A 20,759-nucleotide genomic window follows, 5' to 3' on the forward strand; every position below is an offset into this window, starting at 1 on the left:
ACTTCTATAAAATAATCACCTCCTTGGAACTTGACACTTATATGTGTTTACTTTCCAAGTCAGGGGGCTGTCGACTTGTGAGCAGTGATTGCCTTTTGTCTAACTAATCTCCCCAAAGCCTTGAGCTCTTTGGTCCTCATTGATTGAGTAGGGGTCCGGGCACGTGTGCTGCTGCTTGCCATCGTTGACCCTTCACTCAACAATGAATATGGCCAACACATGGCCACTGCTTTGAGGCATTTTACCATCTGCAACTTTCAAGGTACAGCAAAGGCCTGTGGCTTAACACCCTCATGGCACTGTAGATGCTTGGTTTTGCTGGATTTAGCGTTTGTCGTTTTTGTTACTTCCCAGGATCTGAAGGTGTGTGTTCTCTGTTACTGGTCATTTCACTCAGTCAAGGCTTGGCCTGCTCTGGGGTGCTGGGCCACGAGAGCAGGTGGGCAAGCCTGGTGTGCAGCATGGCATCCATGCCGTAATCCTTGCAAAGTGCCATAGCGGTATCTGTGAATTTGGAGATACGCAAAGATCTCAGGGTGTGTGCCTTTAGAATGTCAAGGATCTACCATGTTTTTTAAAATTTCATTTTATATTGGGAATTCCTGGGTGGTCCAGTAGACAGGACTCCACACTTTTGCTGCCAAGGGCCCAGGTTCAATCCTTGGTTGGCCAAAAAAAAAAAAAGAATGCATTTTATAAAAGTTAATGTGTGTGTGTATTTATATTTTAAAAGGCACATAGTTCCATAAAGTTTAGAGCTAAAAATAGCAGTCTTCCATCCCTTCCTTTTCCCCTCCAAATTCCCCCTCCTCAGAGGCAACCACTTTCACTTGTTTTAGTTTGTTTTTCCACTACTGACTTACTTATTTCCAAATAACATTCTCATATTACTGTTTCTTGAGGTAGTATTTCAGGTATTATTTCTTGACTGACAGGGAAGGTGGCAGTTTAATGTTCTTACGCCTCTCCTCTGCCCTGCCCCACAGTGCACACTGGCCTCCTCTCGTGCTTCCAGTATCTCACATGTGGCTCTGTGTTCACATCGTTATGACTCTGTAAATAGACCACACAGGACATTGCAACTAGACAACCATTAAGGTTTTAAATTGTCCCATTTGAAATTCTTGTTTTACATGATGCCATCACCTTTTCACAGAACTGTTCACTTGTTAGCGCTCTCAGCCATGTGATGTGGTCTGCCTGTTCCTTCTTCCCTCTCCGGGGACTCTGTGGAGTCAGGCCCTCAGCTCCCTGCTCCAGTCTGCTCCCCTGCCCCGCTGCCTAGCTGTCCCCTTGGGCTTCAGCAGCATCTTTAAAAATTCTCTTTGCCTATTTTCTAGGATAGGTCTCAACTTTCTGTATTGTCTTCCTTTTCTTGGTTTATTCTCAGCTTCCTTAAGCACAACCTTTAATAGCTTCTGGAGAAAAGGTATGTGGGAGGTAAACTTTTTTTTTTTTTTTTGGAGGTAAACTTTTTTGGGTTCCTGTTTGTCTGAGTATGCCTTAGCCTACCTTCATAATTGATTGATAGTTTGACTGGGTATGGTCTAAGTTGGAAATAATTTTCTTGGAGAATTTCAATGGAACTGTCACGTTTTACTTTCCAACATTGCTTTTGAAAAGTCTAATGCCAGTTTTATTCCTGATTCTTTGTTAATTCCCCCACTCCAAACTTTCCAGATCTTTATCCCAAGTGTTTTAAAATGTCACTGTGATGCACCAAACGTGGGGATTTGTCCATTGTGCTCATATTGCTGAGTACCTGGTGGAACTTTCTAGTTTGAATAAGTAACTTACTCAGTTCTGGGAATTATTCTTTATTGTTATCATTCTCCTCACATTCTGTCTTTTCCCTTTTTGTATTCAGACATTGGACTTCATTAATTCTTTTTTTTCCCTTGTTCATTCACTTTTATTTCTCCTTTGCCTTGTCTGCCACGTTTCTCCAGCCATATAATCTTCCAGCCCTTCTAGTAACAACAAAAATTTTTTTTGCAACTTTAAATTTCCAATAATTTTGTTTCTGGAATATTTCTTAAAAAAAAAAAGTAAAAACAGGGGCTTCCCTGGTGGTCCAATGGCTAGGACTCCATATTCCCAATGAAGGGGGGCCGGTTTTGATCCCTGGTCAGGAAACTCGATCCCACATGCCATAATTAAAGATCCCACAACTAAGGCCCAGCACAGCTAAATAAATGTTTTTTAAAAAATTAAAAACTTTCTCTTCTTGTTTTGTGGATATGATATCTTAGCTCTCTGAGGATGTTAATTATAGGTGCTTTTCTTTCTTAGTTCTGTTTCTTCCAAATGCATTTGTTTGTTTAGAACTTTGTTGTTCATGTTAGAAGCTTTCCCCCTCCAGTTTGTGGTGTTCTTGAGTAACTGGAAGCTGAGTTAATAGGCCTTGAGGACTGGGGGCTTCACTGTGGAGAAGTTTGATGGGGTCCCAAGTGTTCTTCTATTGGAGGGACTTCCCAGGCATATGAACCCAGCTGCTAGTCTTCTGTTGGTGGGGAGTGGGGTGAGGGGAAGCGGCTCGCCTTCTGATGCCGACTTTAACTTCACGCTCCACTTGCGGGTGTACCAGCTCGTCCCAGCCTCACAAGCACACTTTGTCCTGAGTACAGTTTCCGTGGTTCAGCCACCCAAGCCCAGCAGGAGTCTGCAGGCTTCTTCCCTGCCGATGCCTTCCCACACCCCCTATCAGAGGCAGGGGCCTCTTCATCCTTTCTACCTTAGCACTTGCAGTACTTTATTGTATTTGAACGTTGATTAGTCTGTTCCCCCCTGAGGGTAGAGATCCGATCTGTTTTGTTGATCATTTTATCTCTAGTACCAGGCACACTAGATGCTCTGTCTGTGTGTGTTTGTAACCTGGAGTTTAACCACTAGATTCTGCTTCACCCCCTCCCAGAAGACCAGAGGGTCCTTCTTTGGAGAGGATGAAACAGGGTTTTATTTTTATTTTTTTTCCATTTATTTTTATTAGTTGGAGGCTAATTACTTTACAATATTGTAGTGGTTTTTGCCATACACTGACATGAATCAGCCATGGATTTACATGTGTTCCCCATCCCGATCCCCCCTCCCACCTCCCTCTCCATCCCATCCCTCTGGGTCTTCCCAGTGTACCAGCCCTGAGCACTTGTCTCATGCCTCCAACCTGGGCTGGTGATCTGTTTCACCCTTGATAGTATACTTGTGAAACAGGGTTTTAAACTTTGTGGCTCCTTCAGCTTCTACAGAGTCTGTGGGCAGAGGGCACAGAGCCATGCCACTTGACCCTGTTTTCTAACCACACGAGTGTGTGTCCTGAGCACTAGTCAGGGACACAGACTTTGAATCAGCAGACACGTAGTTCCTGGGAAGTACAGCAGTTTCTTAGGAGAGGAAGCAAATTCTTATTTCTAATGAGTCCAGGAGATGAAAATGTCCAGATATTTAATGATTCCAAACTCAGCTCTGGAAATTTTTCTACTTGGTGATGTGATCTCTTTTTTCCCTTTTTTAACGTTTATGGAAAGTTTCCAATGTATGAAAAATAAACTTTGAAACAAATGCCAGACATCATGTCATTTCATCTGTAAATATTCTAGTGTTTTCGTTTTAAAAACTGTTCCTTCAGGGGAAAAAATCAGAATGCCATTATCACATATAAGGGGAAAAAAAAAAAACCCAAACACTGGGTTTTTACAGTTTTCTGGGTGTAATTCCATAGTATTATCGAAGATATATGTGATGTTCTAAGCAGTCTGTTTGGTTTTATTTTTGTCTTTTTAAAATACATATATATATATTTATTTGGCTGCACTGGGTCTTAGTTGTGGCATGTGGGATCTAGTTCCCTGACCTGAGGGTGAACCCAGGCCTCCTATATTGGGAGCACAGACCACCTGGACCACCAAGGAAGCCCCTGGTTGGTTTTATAGAAGCCCTGAAGTTCAAAATGTAGTCTGAAATGGTGGTTTTAGAGTTTGCTCATCTCCTGTTTTTCTCCCCCCCCACCCCTTTTTTTGAAGTTTAGTTAATTGAGTTTTACTTTGGTATAATGTACATACCATAAAATTCCTCATTTTAAGTGTACAGATGAAGTATTTTTAGAAAATTTAATGAGTAATCATCATATTAGAACATTTCCATCATGTCCCTGAAAGTCCCTTATTGCAGTCTTGCCCTGAGCCCAGCCCCAGAGAGCCATTAATCTGTTCTCTGTCTCTATAGGTTTACGTTTTCTGTGTCACAAGTGTGGAACCTCCGTTTTTTTTGTTTGTTTTTTTGAGTAGACTTCCAGCCAGTCCTTTTATCTTGGCATCATCTTTGCTCCACTTCCTCTGGCACCCTGGCAGCCAGTTCTGAGCCTCTGGGTGGATGGGGACTTATATATAAGTCAGATTGTTTTAACCACTGCCAGTTTTATTTGTTGTTGTTTAGTCTCTAAGTCATGTCCAACTCTTTTGCGACTCCATGGACTGTAACTTGGGGTTCAGTTTTCTGGGTGCACTAAGTCAGCACACATTTGTTTACCTGCTCACCAGTTTCCAAAATGGCCTTGATACCTCTTTCCCATTCTTTTTTCCCTTGTGGGTTTTTACCTTTAAAACAACAAACCAAGAAACACTGGTGTCTTTTTAACGGGGTTTCGGGAGTGTGTATGGGGTGGAGCGGGCAAACGCACGTGTCAGTCTACTGCCATCTAGAACTGGACATCTTCCCAGTAATGTCGATTTGCATTTTTCATCATTTAAGGTTGCCAAAAGTCTCAGTTTAGAGTTTCTTGGAGTTTGTTGTTCTCAGGAATGCAGAACTCTCGACTTCTCAGGTATAGATGTTGCATCACCCACATGTTGGTCTTTTCTAAGAATGGCCCCAAGTGTTGAAAGTGGGTCATTTAAGAGTGAAGGGAAGCCTGTAAACAGCCAGTTGCTGATCTGTGTGTGTCCATGTAGATTTCTGAGGCTGTTAGCTGAGTCACCATTTGTTCCTTATTGGACAGGTGTTTCATCCGTGTGCCCCGTCAGAAACACCACAAGCTTTGAAAGGTCCAGGCTTGGCCATTCCTGCCTCTCGGGTCAGTGCCCGCTCTGTGCTCTGACTTTGACTTAAGCTGTTTTGCATGTTAATTCATTCTTTCTTTGTATTGTAGGATCATGGATTTTCCTGGTCACTTTGAACAGATCTTCCAGCAGCTGAACTATCAGAGACTTCACGGCCAGCTCTGTGACTGTGTCATTGTAGTGGGGAATAGACATTTCAAAGCCCACCGCTCAGTACTAGCAGCGTGCAGCACGCATTTCCGAGCCCTGTTCTCAGTGGCAGAGGGAGATCAGACCATGAACATGATCCAGCTGGATAGCGAAGTGGTGACGGCAGAGGCCTTCGCCGCGCTGATTGACATGATGTACACCTCCACGCTCATGCTGGGGGAGAGCAATGTCATGGATGTCTTACTGGCAGCCTCTCACCTGCACCTGAACTCTGTTGTTAAGGCATGTAAACATTACCTGACGACACGGACGCTGCCCATGTCTCCCCCCAGCGAGCGTGTTCAGGAGCAGAGCGCCCGCATGCAGCGCTCCTTTATGCTGCAGCAGCTGGGACTGAGCATCGTGAGCTCCGCCCTCAGTTCCAGCCAGAGCGGCGAGGAGCAGCCAGCCCCCATGAGCTCCTCGATGCGCGGTAACCTGGACCAGCGGACGCCCTTCCCCATGCGCCGCCTGCATAAGCGCAAGCAGTCTGCGGAGGAGCGGGCCAGACAGCGCCTCCGACCCACCCTGGACGAGTCTGCCATTTCCGACGTGACGCCAGAGAATGGGCCGGGGGTTCATTCCCGGGAGGAGTTCTTTTCTCCAGATTCTCTCAAAATCGTGGACAACCCTAAGGCCGATGGGATGGCCGACAACCCGGACGACAGCACCATCATGTTTGACCAGTCTTTCAGCACTCAGGAAGATGCCCAGGTGCCCAGCCAGTCCGACAACAGTGCCGGCAACATAGCCCAGCTCTCCATGGCCTCCCGTGCCACTCAGGTGGAGACTGGCTTTGAGCAGGAAGCCACAACCGAGAAGAGTGGCTTCCAGTGTGAAAACGGGGAGGTGGGCCTTGGTGAGAAGGAGCACATGAGAGTTGTGGTGAAATCTGAGCCCCTGAGCTCCCCGGAGCCGCAGGACGAAGTCAGCGACGTGACCTCCCAAGCGGAAGGCAGCGAGTCAGTGGAGGTGGAGGGGGTGGTGGTCAGTGCCGAGAAGATAGACCTCAGCCCAGAGAGCAGCGACCGGAGTTTTTCAGATCCCCAGTCTAGCACTGACCGGGTAGGGGACATCCACATTTTGGAAGTCACCAATAACCTTGAACATAAATCCACCTTTAGTATTTCAAATTTTCTGAACAAGAGCAGAGGAAGTAACTTTAGTACCAATCAGAACAATGACGATAATCTCCCAAACACAACTAGTGATTGCAGGCTGGAGGGGGAGGCCCCTTATTTGTTGAGTCCGGAGGCCGGGCCTGCGAGCGGGCCCTCCTCGGCCCCTGGTGCCCATGTGGAGAACCCATTCAGCGAGCCTGCAGACTCCCACTTTGTCAGGCCCATGCAGGATGTGATGGGCCTCCCGTGTGTGCAAACCTCAGGCTACCAAGGAGGAGAACAGTTTGGGATAGATTTTTCCAGGTCCGGTTTGGGGTTGCACTCCTCCTTCTCCAGGGTAATGATGGGTTCCCCTCGAGGAGGAGCCAGTAACTTTCCATACTATCGCCGCATAGCTCCCAAAATGCCAGTGGTAACTTCTGTCAGGAGCTCACAGATCCCAGAGAATTCTGCCAGTTCCCAGCTGATGATGAATGCGGCCACATCGTCATTTGAAAACGGCCACCCTTCGCAGCCCGGTCCCCCACAGCTGACCAGGGCATCTGCTGATGTCTTGTCAAAGTGCAAGAAGGCCTTATCGGAGCACAACGTCTTGGTTGTAGAGGGGGCTCGCAAGTACGCCTGCAAAATCTGCTGCAAGACTTTCTTGACCTTAACAGATTGCAAGAAGCACATTCGTGTTCACACCGGTGAAAAACCCTATGCCTGCCTGAAGTGCGGCAAGAGGTTCAGTCAGTCCAGCCACCTGTACAAACACTCGAAGACCACCTGCCTGCGCTGGCAGAGCAGCAACCTCCCCAGCACTCTGCTCTAGCCCGACCTCGAGATAATGCGGATGCCAGAAGCAGGACCGGATCTCTGGTTGGTTGGTGGTTAACGCCGTGGGGCTTAAGACTTCAGGCTGTGAGCGGCTCATGCAAATGTCGAAGACTAATAAGTGGAGAGTTAACACGTGTAGTGCTTGTGCTGCCGCGTTTCTGAGTACAAGGTACACATTTCAGAGAAGGGATCCAGTCCCTGAAACCACGTTCTTCCTTAGGGTTGAGTAATGCAGTTGGAAAGTAGTCTCTAATTGATGTTAGAAGTGGCACATTGAACAATTAAAAATTGAAGTGCAAAAACATTTTTTAGCAATTTTTGTAAAACTGAAGCATTTAATTAAATTTCCTATATACCTTCTGATGAGAATATTATATACTTGTATACAGTGATGCAAAACGCACTTATGTGTAACCAGTGGCAACTTTGTGCCTGTCTAAAAGGAATACCCTTGAGGACACGCCTGTCTGCCAGAAATGCTTTAAAGTTTATCATGAGCTAGTTCTAGGCTTTAGAAAGTACTGTATTTTTTTTTTTGTCTGATTTGCAGTCACAGATGCTGCACTTTGATGGTGCTGACACTGGGTCCAGAGCGAGCATTCTCTGGACTAACAGGTGTGTATATACTTTTGAAAAAACATCGTTAGATAGACGTTTTAACAGTTTTCCCCAGTTTTAAAGACAAAGTTGTAAAAGGAGTGTGTACTTATTAATAGGGAGCGACAAGTAAGGTGTTGTTTCTGTATGTGCTGTTTAGCGGTGTTGTAGCCGACTTGTATCACACACGTTACGGTCTGGAAGCCAGAAGACCTAATGTTCGTCTTTGTTCTGATGATGTGGAGTCCTGTTTAGTGGGATCTTTTACGGCGCATTTACCCTTTGTTCCGTGCAGATTTCGGGGGCCGGTCCAGCCTGACACATCTCACCCAACGACAAGCCCATTCTCTGCTTCGCTTCTTCACACACTCATGCCACTTACAGCATCTTTCCTGGGCCTAGATTACTGTTTTCAGGTAAAAAACTAACCAAAAGTGAAGTCAACCCCCCTCCATCGTGGGCTTTATTACTGTTCTGTTCTATGGTTTTAAAGTACAGACCCTGAGCTTCGGTTGTTGCCCCAGCCCAATACTGAAGGTTTAAAATCCAGACACAGCAGTGGTCATGGGTAAATATTCCCATCTCTGTAAGAGGACTGGGCAGCCCAGAACATAGAAGCCACCAGGCAGCATCTGAGACAGTCTGAGGAGACCTCTGGGTGACTGGCCTGGCCTTCTCTGGGCCACCCCTGTGGCCTTCCCACCCTTTGGGCAGCATCAGTTAGGCTGAGCCCTGCTTGAGAACTTCCAGGGGAACAGCACAGGTTAATGTGTCTCTGTAGAGCTCATGAAGTCAGTTTAATTCGTACATGAGTTCATTTTTTATACAGCTTATTTGAGACACCCCAAACCACTGTGCATAACTGAGCAAAATCCTTCAGTTCTTGTGTTTAGGAAAGTAGTCAGCATGCACCTTCTCTTAATCTAGCATATGCAGTTACACGTCTGTCTTGTGGATAAACTCATAATGCTCACTGTCAGATTTAGCGTCTCCTATGACCTGATTCCCAGGGAGGAAAGGGAAGGCTTCCTTCCCAAAAGGGAAGCCTCTGGTCCCTCTCCTGACAGGGGAGGGGAGAGTTGGGGAGGCAGGCGGAGGCCGTGGGATCACCTGTGAAGCTCGGTGTGTGTGGAAAATTGTTAGTCGTCATGCTCTGACGATGTGATGAGGCTCTACATCCACCCCTCTGGGGAACCAGTGACTTGTGAGATCAACCCTGGGAGGCAGGTGGGTCAGCGTGGAGGGAGAGAGGCCCTGCCTGGCCTGGGAAGAGGAGTTGGCGGCACAGAACAGCAGTCGCTCTCCTCCCCTTCCACCTTGAGGAAGAGGTGCCGGAAAGTGGCCCCCCACCTGAGCTCAGGCTTCAGTGGACTTGCCTCGGGGACTGACACAGTGGCTGAAGCCCTGCCTCTCCACTGCCCGGTGGAGCCTGGAATCTCTCATCTACCTCTTAGTCAATCAGTTTCCATGTGTGAGAAGCAAGGCTGTGGGCCAGTGTCCTTGTACATGCTGTAGCACTTAAATTCAGAGGTTCCCTGGAAGACCAGTCCCAGGATTCCTACAACTGGTAGTTTCTACCTGAATTTCAAGTGGTATTGGGTACCTGGATTTTGATTGGTTAGCCTTAATTATAGCTTGGCATAATCATTTCTGGTGACCAAATCATAAAGTTCTATCAGGGCACCTGTGTCAGTGGTGCTATGCTGGTCAAAATTTGAGACTTTGAAATAAAAGCTTTGTCATATTAATGCCTCTAACTAATTATGTGTTCTTTTTCTTCACCTTAGGTTATTAAGTTTGAGACAAAGAGTGAAGTAGTATTGCTTTTTCTGCTAACCTGCTGTTACCAGTACTTTGTTTTAAACCAGGCATCTTAGAAAATAACACTCTCATGCTGTCAGTAACAAGCATTGGTCGTTAGACCCTTGCGCTTTTTGCCTCTGCACTGTGGACGGGGTGAGGCCGTGTCCTCCTAGAGGGCCTGCCAAATGGTGTACTTCCTGCTGCTCCCTCTCCTGCCTCCTAGGGGAGAAACCCCATTCTTCAGTCTGGCTTGGCTGCGGGGAAAAGCCAGAGCCAAGTCCCTTAGCAGGCGCGGGGCTTCGGCAGTGCTGGTAGCCAGGCCTTAGGAGTGAGGAGGTGCTTAGTAAAGGGCATCCACCTGGGACGGGAGTGGAGGAGGAGAGGGACACGAGGAACAACGTGTGAAGGTGCTGAAACCAATTTTAAAATAAAAATGAAAGAAACCTACCTACCCTGATTATTTTTGACCAAAAAGTGAGTGTTGTGACCTTACCTAGTTCACTTCGCCACATGTATTTAATTTGCCTGACGGTCTAGGTAGCAGGTCCCATTTCTGTGGTCATCACTAGGCTGTGATTGTCCTGTCCTCAGTGAGGGAAACTTGGAGGCCTTTTGGCTGAGGTTAAGGTGGCTTGGGCAGGTTCTAGGAATTCAAATGCTCGGGGGTGGGGACAGAGGTTGGAAGCAGAACCTGGAGTCACTAGAGGCCCTGGCTCGGGAAGGCCAAGCAGACGCTCTTGTTGGTTTCTCCCCGTTAACATGCCCAGACGTCTCTCCGAGAATTATTTAATAGAATTACACAGTCGGGGCTCGGAGGCTTCCAACCACAAAAGTGCAGCACATGTGTTAGCACCAGTCTTCCCTCTGCAGAGAGGGTACAGATCAGACTTTCTCCTCTGGCTCCCAGCCTGTGGGTCCAACCAGCCAGGGCGCGTCTGACAGAATCCCAGAGCCACTTGCTTTCTGGCCCCCAGAGTCCCCGTGTGGCTACAGCTTGAGCTCACTGGGCATCGGCTCCCCTCGCAGGCCAGCCAGCAGATTGTCAGCCGCCAACACAGACATGACGTTTCGGGTTCTGTGGGTGGCACTGCCGATGTGCGGCAGGATCACTGGAGAGGAGAGGAAGGACGGGAAATGAGAAGGGCAGTTCCAGAGCCTTATGTCGGTCTAGGGTCTGCCAGGAAAAAGAACAAGGAGGACCCCCCTCACTGCTCTCTATTTGCCTTCCTTCCTGTCTCAAAGCTCTCCTCTCCCCGGGCCGCCAGGTGCAAGGGTGACAGATGTGCGGCCTGAGCACAAGTGTCAGGGTCAGGAGGTCCCGGAGCCTCTCCAGGCCGCCCTTCAAACAGCAGGCAGTGACACCAGGTGCCCCTTTACCTGCTCATCCACACCGTGGGCCCCTCCCTGAAGGCCCCAGGCCCCTGATCTCCCGAAACAAGCAGATGAGAGGCTGGACTGCAGAACAAGTGGGGTCAGTGGTCCCCAGACAGTGCCTTTTGAAAGCAGTCCCCAGGGCACGGCGCTGAGCGCCAGGCCTCGGGAATGGGAGTTTTCCCAGCTCTGGGCAACAGCCTGGCGGTCACAGCCAGCGCCCCCTTCACACAGGCACAGGGTGGGGACGGTAGTGCCTCCAAGGGCTGTGGTAACAGGAGCAGTCACCGAGGGGAGGCAGCCACAGGCCTTCTCTTTGGTTTTCCATTCCAGAGGGTGAGCAAAGGGCAGGACTGGCCCAGACGGCCCGCGGCCCTAACAGTTATGTATTAGTCTGGAGACGGAAACCAGACCAGCTACCTGAATAGAGAGAACGTAATATAAAGAATTGTCAACTCAGCACAGAATTGTTAACAGTAACTGAGGAAGCTAAAGAGGAACTCTAAGTACGTGGTTCTCACAGTGCTCCCGGGCCGAGTAGCAGCCACGTGCGAGATGTCAGACACACCATCAGGCCCCACCTGGGACCTACTGAGGCAGATGCCTGTGGGGCCGGAACCATGCATTTGGTCAGTCCCTCCAGGGGCACTGAGGTATCACCGCGGTGGCGATGCCAAACCTCCCCCGGGGCTAGGGAATGGGGGAGAGGAGTGAAGTGAAAGTCGCTCAGTCGTGTCCGACTCTCTACGACCCCATGGACTATACAGTCCGTGGAATTCTCCAGGCCAGAATCCTGGAGTGGGGACCCTTTAACTTCTCCAGAGGATCTTCCCAACCCAGGTCTCCCGCATTGCAGGAGGATTCTTTACTAGCTGAGCCGAAAGGGAAGCCCAACAATACTGGAGTGGGTAGCCTATCCCTTTCTCCAGTGGATCTTCCCGACCCAGGCATAGAACCAGGGTCTCCTGCATTGCAGGCGATTCTTTACCAACTGAGCTAGAGGGGTTGGGGTGGTTAGAACTTAGAAGACTGAGGGGGGCCCTTCGGAGCAGTGCCTCTGCCTCTGATGACTGTGGCTTGTGGCTCTGAGGGGCACGGTGCCTAACCCGAGTGTTTGGGAGAACTGCCACTGGCTTCATCAGCCGCGGTGGGAAAGAACCACCGCTGGGAGAAGTGTTGCTGGCCAAGGGCGGTTCTTACCACAGTTCTTCAGGCTCAGGAGAGGGTGGTTAGTAGGCAGTGGTTCCGGGGTCGTCACGTCCAGTCCGGCAGCTGCGATCTGGCCGCTGGCCAGGGCCTGGTAGAGGTCATCCTGGTCTACCACTTCTCCCCTGGGGATGACGGTGGGTGTCCTGAGGCACTGTTAATACTAGGAAGGGACTGGAGTGGCTGAGAGGGGAGGTCTGCCCCCATAACACACTTAGTGGACTAGAGGCACCCTGTGCACATTTGGAGGACCCAAGACAACCTGGGGTTTGGGTCTGTCTGTCCAGAAGTGTGTGAGTCCAAGCTCACTGACTCACTGACAAACCCAGGCCCAGGGCCGTGAAGGCTGGCCTCTAACGGGCTGTAAAGTCTGTTAAGTCCAACCATTTGGGGTTAGAGGAACCAAGTTACCTAATTTGCTGCTATGGTGCCTTCACTTCCTGAGCAAGGTCAAGGTACTGCTGGGAACCAGACCAGGCCCTGCTCTGAGCAGCTGGGACTTGCTCTGGGGCGCTCACTGTCCTTCTGAGGTGAGTGGTTGATTGGTTTATGGAGAGCAGTAGACTCAGCCTGAGTCTCATCGACAGCCCATGGGGATCACAACAGCAGGGGCAGCCCCTCTCCAGGCTCGCCCGGTGACCCGATACCTGCTGATGTTGATAAACACGGCTGTCTTCTTCATCCACTGGAAGAAGTCCTTGTTGCAGAGCCCCCTGGTCGCCGGCGTCAAGGAGCAGGCCACGACGATGAAATCGGACTCGGCGGCCAGCTCGGGGGTGGACACTGGGGGAGCGCGGGGCTCCATCAGATGCTGTGCCCGGGTAAGGACAGCAAGGGGCTGGGGAACCTGACCCCTCCCTCCCTCCCCCCACAGTGAGACTCCCAAGATGCTTCCTGACGGCGGCGTCTCCACCTGGACAACTCAAGTCAATGGCCACTCACGGGGTCCCAATGTGTCACATCCTTCAGTCAGCCCCCTGCTCGAAAGGTGGGGAAACTGAGGCCAGAGAGGAGCAGAAGCTTATTCAGGGTCACACAGCGGGGATCCAGGCCACACTGCTTTCACCTCTTTCAAGGCCCAATGTGCCAACAGGCTGGAGTGGCTGAAATCTGGCTTGCCTTCTGCTCACCCCACTGTGCGCCTGCCAGGGGGCTGGATTCACCCAGACGCAAGGCTGAGGGTCAGCGCTCACCAGTTTACTACGGAAACTATGAGCGAAGGTTCCCAGCAGTTCCTTACATGTATCATCCTTACATGCACCAATTCCTTACACGGTGTCACCATCTCTACCGCTCTAGGTACGTGGACCACAGTGAGGAGGGACCTGGCAGGACGGGAGACCCGGAGTATCTGACACGAGGGGACTCGGTGTGGCCAGGCTGAGTCCCTGCGCTCCCCGAACAGGCCTCTGCATGCAGGGCAGGGAAGTCAGACAAAGCCTAAGGGACATCACAGGCCTTGTAGAGCGCCTGCACTCTGCCCCAAAGTGCTGCCATCACAGCGAACACGGAGAACCGCCTGGCCAAGCACAAGGGCCCTGCGGAAATCCAGGTTTTACTTACCAAACTCTGCCTGGAATTCCGCTGCTTCCTGAGGCCTGGGCTGGCGCCCTGTGTAGAGAAATCTCTGGACACCAAATGGTTTCAGACGCCGAGCTATGGCCTGGCCTGGTGGCAAGGAGTCAAGAGTCAGCGCTTGTTCCCAAGCCCTCAGAGGGCGAGGGCGGGAACAGCGTCCAGTGGCTCCAGGGAGGGGGAGCCCCTGGGGGGAGGGCTGGGGGGCAAGGTCCTTTCCTCCGTTAGCTAATCCTGCCACAGGGCACCCAGCCGCACCACCCCACACTGCCCTCAGCTCAGGGGTCCGTCCTTCAGCGACCACAGCTCCTGTGCGGCTGTGACTGGCCTGTGCTGTCCTCAGTGGTCTGGCCATCTTGAGGGCCACTTCTAACCTTCCCTGAGCACTGGACGGACCTGGCAGCCCAAGAGAGGTCTGACCACCCGGCCCCCTGCCTCCTCTGGACCCTCTGCTTCTGTTAATGCAGCCACAGGCCCCAGATGACTTTTTGATGGCACTGCCAACTCGCCCCACCTCTAACACCTTTCCACATACGCTGCTGCCAAGACGGGCTTGGGCAGCTGGATTTTCTGACTCAGAACATGCCCCAAAGCTGCTGGGTTCCTCTAAGCAACTCCCTAGTGTGGGAGGCAGGGCTAGCAGCTAGCCAGACAAGTTATGCCCACTTCCCACCCTCACCCTCGCCTCTGCTCCAGGCAGGATGCCAGACTTCTCCAGTGCTGGGGCCACTGGAAGAAAAATAGCTCTGCCCTGCCTCAGAATCACAGGTAAGCTCTGTCCACTGGACCCTCTGGTTTCTGTGTTAAGGCTTCAGGAGTCAAATGCCTTCTAGAAAGCAGGCCTCGGGGAGCAGGGCTCCCCAACCCCTCAGCCATCACTGCTTCATCTGCTCTGTACGGAGCTATAATCATAAAGGACCCTGGCAATAATGACTCGCATCTATCACCTAGTGACTTCTTAAGGAACTCATTTTATTTTTTGGCCTATCTTTTACGATGCTGTCTCTTCTCACTGAAGATATCCCTACTGCACACAGGTATCCTTCCCAAAGGATTGTCAACATCCAGACACAGGGTGCTGGAGATTCTAACCAAGACATGTGAGCCAGGAAGACAAACGGGTAGACGGAGCCTCACCTATGCGCCCCAGGCCAACGATGCCGACGGTGCTCTGTGAGAGGCCGTGGCCACACATCCACAGGGGTTTCCATGAGGTCCAGCCACCGCTGCAGGGAGGGAGGGGGGGCGGGTGAGAGGCCCTGGTTCTGGGCAAAGATGAGGGCTGCTGCACAGACCCCACATTCCCAGGCAGGGGCTGTGGTCCAAGGGCAGGCCCCACCCTTCAGTTAAGGATGGAGGACACCACTGGGGACACAGAATCTGAGGGCTGGAAAGCTGCTTAGGGGTTCTCCTCCCTTTCTGCAGACAGGGAAGCTGAGATCAGAAAGGGCGACTTGTGTGAGGTCACACAGCCAGGGCAGAGCAGCAGGTTGCAAACCTGGAATGTGGGATTCCCAAACCAATGTTCTCAGTGCTCCAGGGAAAACACAGGCCCACCCCGCTGCCCTGGACTGACGAAACACAGCCTATCTTGAGTCACCTCCGATGAAGGGGCCAACTCCCTGGGCAGGAGGGTGGGAGGGACACTCAGCACTGTGTCTACCCAGCCCCACGCAGCCTCGGCCCTGCCACACCCCCCACCACGAAGCCCCTCTCCCGGTCCACACTCTCTGAGCGCCTGCACCCGCACGCCTCCTGGCCTCGGCTCGGGTCAGTCCCCTCCACCTTGGGTGCTTTCCCCGATTCTGGATGTACAGCCCACATCTCGATCCGAAACTCCCAGGTCAAATTTTTTAAATTTTCAGATTTTAGAAAGGGGGTCAAGTATATATGCTGTACTCCACATAAAACACTCGACAACATCTGGGGAGGCACCTGTATCAAGCCCGTCGGTGTATCTGCAGCAACATGAACAACCTTCAGTCTTCAGAGCCTTTTGGATCCACATGACGGCAGACAGGGCCCTCTGAGGATGCCCACCGGCTACTTCTTCTGCAAAGCCTTCCCCGAGCCACACTGCACCCCTGCAATTTCCCTTCATGCCCTGTCTCAGCTCTGCTCTGCACTTTAGTATCTCGCCTGGATCTGTCTCCCTCATTAGCTGGGGCACGGCTGGGGGTGGGATCAGCTCTGGGCCAGGGGTGGCTCTGAGTGCTCAAGTGCCGAGCTGAGCCAACATCCCGCCCCGGGCGTTCACTCACTTCTTCACCTCCTCGATGGCCTCCGGCAGCCGGCGACACGTGGTAAGCAGCAGGGAGACGGCAAGCTCGGCCGTGGCGTCAGTCAGGACACCCGGAGTGTAGCCCACACGGATCCCACTGTGAACCAAAGAGGTGGTGGTAACAATGGCTTCAAGCACCTTCCCAATTTCTACTGCTGGGACACTGCTGTGATGCGGCTCTGCGCCTTCTGCGCTGCCTGTTGGGAAGCTCAGAGCTGTAAGTGGGCCCCCAGGAACAGCCAGCCCTCAGTCCCCTCTTGACCATCTCCCGTTTTGAGAAGGATATAAGATGGAAGATCAGGCTCCAATGGGTGGCGCTCCAGTAACTATGATTACCTAATCTTTCTGAATTTCCTCATCTAAAGAGGGAAATAATAATACTTGCCTTTTCTACCTGAAGGGGTTGATGTGAGGATCAAAAAAAAAAAAAGAGTGAATGAGAAAGGATATTACCTGGACATTGTTACCCACTGTTTCTGACTGCTTCTTAACTGACCTGTGCACACATGGGCAGATTTTATCACTGGCTACCTTACATTTTCAACAAATGGTCAAGGGATATGAAGAAAAAACAAATAGATACTCAGCTCCTCTTTTTCCCTCTCTGGTAGTCACCCTTCACTCCAGAGCCCAGGTTGCACTTACCGCTTCTTGATTTCATCCAAAGCCAAGTGGTCGACACCCACAGACATTGTGCTAATGACTTTGAGATTAGCTCCTGTTGGGCAGAAAAAGCCTTATTTATATCTCTCATCATGGGATTCAAGGCCTTCGCACATACACAGACGGGTGCAGAAAAGGGAGGGCCCTGCTAAAGGTCGTAAACCAAGCCTGAACAGAGCTGGACAAGGGCCCAGGGCCCTGGCTCTCCTCCACACCATGGTCTTTGCTCTCTTAAGGCCTCCCTCCGGGGACTCACAGCCAGCAGAGAGGGGCAAAGTGTGTGCCACGTGGAGCTGTGGTCTAGGACCACAGTGAACGCCCTCAGAGCCCACAGAGCCCACTGAAGACCTGCTTGGGAACCAGCAGCAGCAGCCCAAGACACCCGGGGACCTCCCCGCCTGCCCAGCGGACGCACCCGCAGCGGCCAGGAGCTCCTTGTCCACGCGGTCCGAGAGGAGACAGAGCAGGCCGTGGGCCCCGGCCACCCCCCGCTCCAGGGCCTCTCTGGGGATGGGCTCGTCAGAATCCCACTGCTCCACCTCACAGCTGCAGACAAACGAGAGACCGCTCAGAAGTGGGGGAGCCCACAGGTGCCCACCAGCCCCCAAAGCCCTCGGACCACACCACAGACCCTGTCAGTGGGAAACTGTTTTCTGCTTGCCCTGGCCTCAAGCTGCCTGGGGCTGGCTGAGGGGAGTCAAGGTCAGGTGTGGGCGGCCTCAGAACTGTCCTCAGAGGGTGGCTGAAGGGTGAAGGCGGTCACGGAGCAGAGCTCTCCAACAAGGACTGAAAAGGGCCTAAGCTGAAAGGAGAAAGTCACGGGGACCATTCTCAGCTCAACACAAGAAGAGCTTTCTTCTTTCTCCCCCACAGGAGGCCTCGCAGGCAATGAGCTCCCGGGCCAGGCTGCCTATTGGCAAGGCCAAGTGGGGGGGTGCTGGCACCGCCGGGCTCGGATCCCTCGTCCAGTTGTACATCCTCTCCTCTGAGTCATGAAGGGAGCAACTACTGTTTTTGACTCTGTACATGTGCTGCGCTCTGCTCAGTCGCTCAGTCGTGTCCGACTCTGCGACCCCAGGGACTGTAGCCCACCAGGCTTTTCTGTCCGTGGGGATTCTCCACACAAGAATACTGGAGTGGGTTGCCATGCCCTCCTCCAGGGGATCTTCCCAACCCAGGGATCGAACCCAGGTCTCCCGCATTGCAGGTGGATTCTTTACCGTCTGAGCCATGGACAAGACCAAAGCAGTTCAACATGGAGGAGTTTCAGGGGGCGCTTCCGGAGGGGCAGGTGGGCCCCAGGCATGTTTCCCAGCAGTGCTGCCCAGCCTCCGGCCCTTGACATTTAATTCAGTGCAGCCAAAACGTCTGGAAAATCTACATGCGCAGGACACAGAGCTGCTGGCACTTTCCAAAACTCCCTGCCCAGGCACTGGCCTCCTCTCGGCCTCCTTCCCTGGACAGCGGCCCAGCGCTGCGGCAGTGTGAGCGCTGCTCCTAGAGTTCTTGTCTTTGCCCTGCCCTCTGCCCCTCGATGCCTAGTACACGGCAAGTCTTCAGCGAAAGTTTTATTGCACTGAGCAAAAGAAACAAATCTCATTTCCCCCTGGCACTTGTTTCTAAGGCTGGGTCCACCTTCTCCTCGCCTGACCTGGGACGTGAAAACCTGCATACTGCAGTGCTCAGACTGCCGCAGGGCAGATTTCTAACCCCAGCTGTGCCACCAATAGAGGCTGGCGAAGGTACCTGACCTCTCCCAGTTTCTCGGTCAAGTGGGAATCACAGCACTGATTTCACAGTGTTGAAGAATTAAGAGTTTACTCATGAGAAGCACTCGGCAAGGTGCAGAGTTCAGTTTAAGAAGTGCTACCAGAGGCCCACTGCTAACCGTCCAAAGGGACCAGTTCAGTGACTGGCAAGGCCCCTGACCCGTCCAAGTGACCTCAGAGGGTAAAGGATTAACAGCCTGGGCCTTGAGACATGGGCAGTCTCCCCTCTCCCCACGCCCATGACTGGGGAAGCCTCCAGCCTTCACCCCACCCCCACTGCAAGTGCCACGGGAAACTGCGGGTCCCAGCGGCACAGCAACGGGCCTGGAGAAAGCCTGGCCCCTGAGGACTTTCTCTAAGGTTCCCCAGACTCCAAGACCGTTCCAGCCAGGCACGGGTTCGAAAGTTCGGCGGAGGCCCAAGAGCAGGATGCCGGTTCTCTCTGGCCCCCCGGACCGCTGTGTCCTCCCCACCAAAAAGAAGTGGGTGGCGGGAGGCCGCCCCCCGGCCCGCCCGGAGACGCTGAGTCACCCCGCGTGCAGGCTGCCCGAGGTCTCGGAGCGGTGCCCCGGGCTCCGCAACCCCTTCCCGCGACGCCACCCGCGGAACGCGCGCCCGGAGGGAGGGGACGGCGCGCGGAGCGGTCCGGGGGCGCCGGGCTCTTACTCTGCGGCCCGGGCGAGCGCGGCGCTGCCCTCGGGGGGAATCCTGCGCGTGATGAACACCTTCATGACTCTCACTGGCCTCATTGACCCCGCAGCCGCCGGATATTGGGCCCGGACGGGGCGGGCCGGAAAGGGGGCGGGCCCCGGGAGGGGCGGAGCCGGAGCAGGCGGGGCGAGGGTGTGGATTGGCTCCGGAGCCGGGGGGACTCCGGCTCCGAGTGTGCGCCTTGTGCATTTCTGTTCGTGTGATCAAACCTTAATGAAACAGACTGGCTCTGGAGCTGATGGCAGGCTCGTGCCCTTGGCTCCCAGGGCCTACCTCTGAGTGCTCACTGCCCCAGAGCCTCCGGTCGGTCTTAGGGGGTTGGGATGGGTAAAGCGGCAGCCACGGGAGAGTCCTGTGTGAATGTGCGTGGGTGCCCGTAAAGGTGCTGACAGCCGTGAGGATGCTGCCTGCGCTGGGGGAGAAGGGTGTGGTCAGGGGTCATCCCCGTTCCCAGGGTCTGCTGCGCCTTGACCATCTTCTCTAGGTCTGTTCCATCATGGTCACAGTGTTCCAGGCAGCGGTCTTTGGTCACACAGACTGGACTCTGAGCCCGGCCTGTTGTGCAAACACAGGCGCCTGGACCAGGGCAGTCTGAATCCCAGAGTGACCTCCTTAATACTTGGTGCAATTTCCCATAGGAAGCCCGCAGTTGAAAGCCACCTAGTTTGGTGGACACCTGCTGACTGGCCGGAAGCAGGTCAGGCATAGGGCCAGGGCCAAGAATGCTGGAGCCTTGCGAGGTCATGGGGTCATGGGCAGAGCCTGGGGTCCCAGTCAGGTGGACAGGGTCTGACTCCCAGTTCCGTCAGTTACCAGCACTGTAGTCTTGGTCGGTTCACAGCCTCCTCCTAAGGCTGCTTCTTCAGCTTCAAGATGGGGGGATGAGCACTTACCTGAGTGTTACCGTGATCATTAAGCAGGCAGCACTTGCGTGGGCCCTGGGCCATGTTTGATAGTCACCAAGCACCGAGGCCACGAGAGAGGTGAGGAGTTCAGGCTCCGGAGCCAGATCGCCTGGGTTTAAATCGCAGCTCTGTGACCCACTAAGGACAAGTCTTCACCTTCTACGTGCCTCAGTTTCCTCATCTGTAAAATAGGTGTAATAGTACTTACCTCCCTCATGGCTTGTTGAGAGGCTAACTATGTACAGTCCTCACAAGCAGCAGGTCTGTTGGGCTGCACCCCTCAGGCCTACAAGCCTTGTAGTTGTCCAGCTTTGAAACTGAAGAAAGAGCCTGGAGACAGAGATATCAGTGGCTTATTGACAGGGGATCATACACAGAGGGTCCTGGAGCCACACCTTGCCAAACAGATGCTGGCAGGACATTGCAACAGTCTTTACTACCCGAGGGAGAAGGCTACATTTACAGGAGGGAATTGGCATCAGGTGGGCTCATCGGTTACCGAGGGCTAATTAAGCCCTCTAATTAAGAGACTGGATAGTCATGTGAGTGAAGCAGGGACCAGTCAAGCAGCAGCTATACAAAGAACAAGAGAATAGCCACCGTGAATGGCCTAACCATACAAGGTAACACATGTCACGGGTGCTTAATAAATAGCAACACATTCAAGGAACCCCGTACCCCAGCGATAGCTGCTG

General features: G+C 52.5%; 2 protein-coding genes across 6 annotated transcripts in view; one reads left to right on the plus strand and one right to left on the minus strand.

Annotated features, from left to right (window-relative positions):
* Nucleotides 1–9,538, plus strand: part of ZBTB5 (zinc finger and BTB domain containing 5) — a 33,315-nt gene extending 23,777 nt beyond the window's left edge. For all 5 annotated transcript variants that reach the window (XM_043486653.1, XM_043486654.1, XM_043486655.1 and 2 more), the window contains one exon: nucleotides 5,144–9,538. In XM_043486653.1, the coding sequence (XP_043342588.1) occupies nucleotides 5,148–7,178 (2,031 nt within the window). In that variant the 5' untranslated portion in view covers nucleotides 5,144–5,147 and the 3' untranslated portion in view covers nucleotides 7,179–9,538. The remainder of the gene's footprint in view (nucleotides 1–5,143) is intronic.
* Nucleotides 9,539–10,353: 815 nt separating this feature from the next.
* GRHPR (glyoxylate and hydroxypyruvate reductase) lies at nucleotides 10,354–19,245 on the minus strand. Its single transcript, XM_043486658.1, has 9 exons — nucleotides 19,115–19,245; nucleotides 17,095–17,225; nucleotides 16,662–16,734; nucleotides 15,997–16,113; nucleotides 14,873–14,961; nucleotides 13,724–13,828; nucleotides 12,808–12,943; nucleotides 12,155–12,285; nucleotides 10,354–10,692 (listed from the first exon to the last, which is right to left on the minus strand). Exons 1-9 carry the CDS (start codon nucleotides 19,195–19,197, stop codon nucleotides 10,571–10,573), a joined length of 987 nt encoding a protein of 328 aa, XP_043342593.1. The 5' UTR covers nucleotides 19,198–19,245; the 3' UTR covers nucleotides 10,354–10,570.
* Nucleotides 19,246–20,759: the final 1,514 nt, after the last annotated feature.

The sequence above is a fragment of the Cervus canadensis genome, chromosome 14 (genome assembly GCF_019320065.1).
Source record: "Cervus canadensis isolate Bull #8, Minnesota chromosome 14, ASM1932006v1, whole genome shotgun sequence".
Classification (NCBI taxonomy): Eukaryota; Metazoa; Chordata; class Mammalia; order Artiodactyla; family Cervidae; genus Cervus; species Cervus canadensis.

Coding starts and splice junctions, on each gene's coding strand:
- GRHPR (XM_043486658.1), bottom strand. CDS start 19,197: ATGAGGCCAGTGAGAGTCATGAAGGTGTTCATCACGCGCAGGATTCCC. Junction 16,114..16,661: donor TTGGATGAAATCAAGAAGCG/GTAAGTGCAACC, acceptor TTTGGTTCACAG/TGGGATCCGTGTGGGCTACA. Junction 10,693..12,154: donor CCTGAGCCTGAAGAACTGTG/GTAAGAACCGCC, acceptor TCTCCTCTCCAG/TGATCCTGCCGCACATCGGC.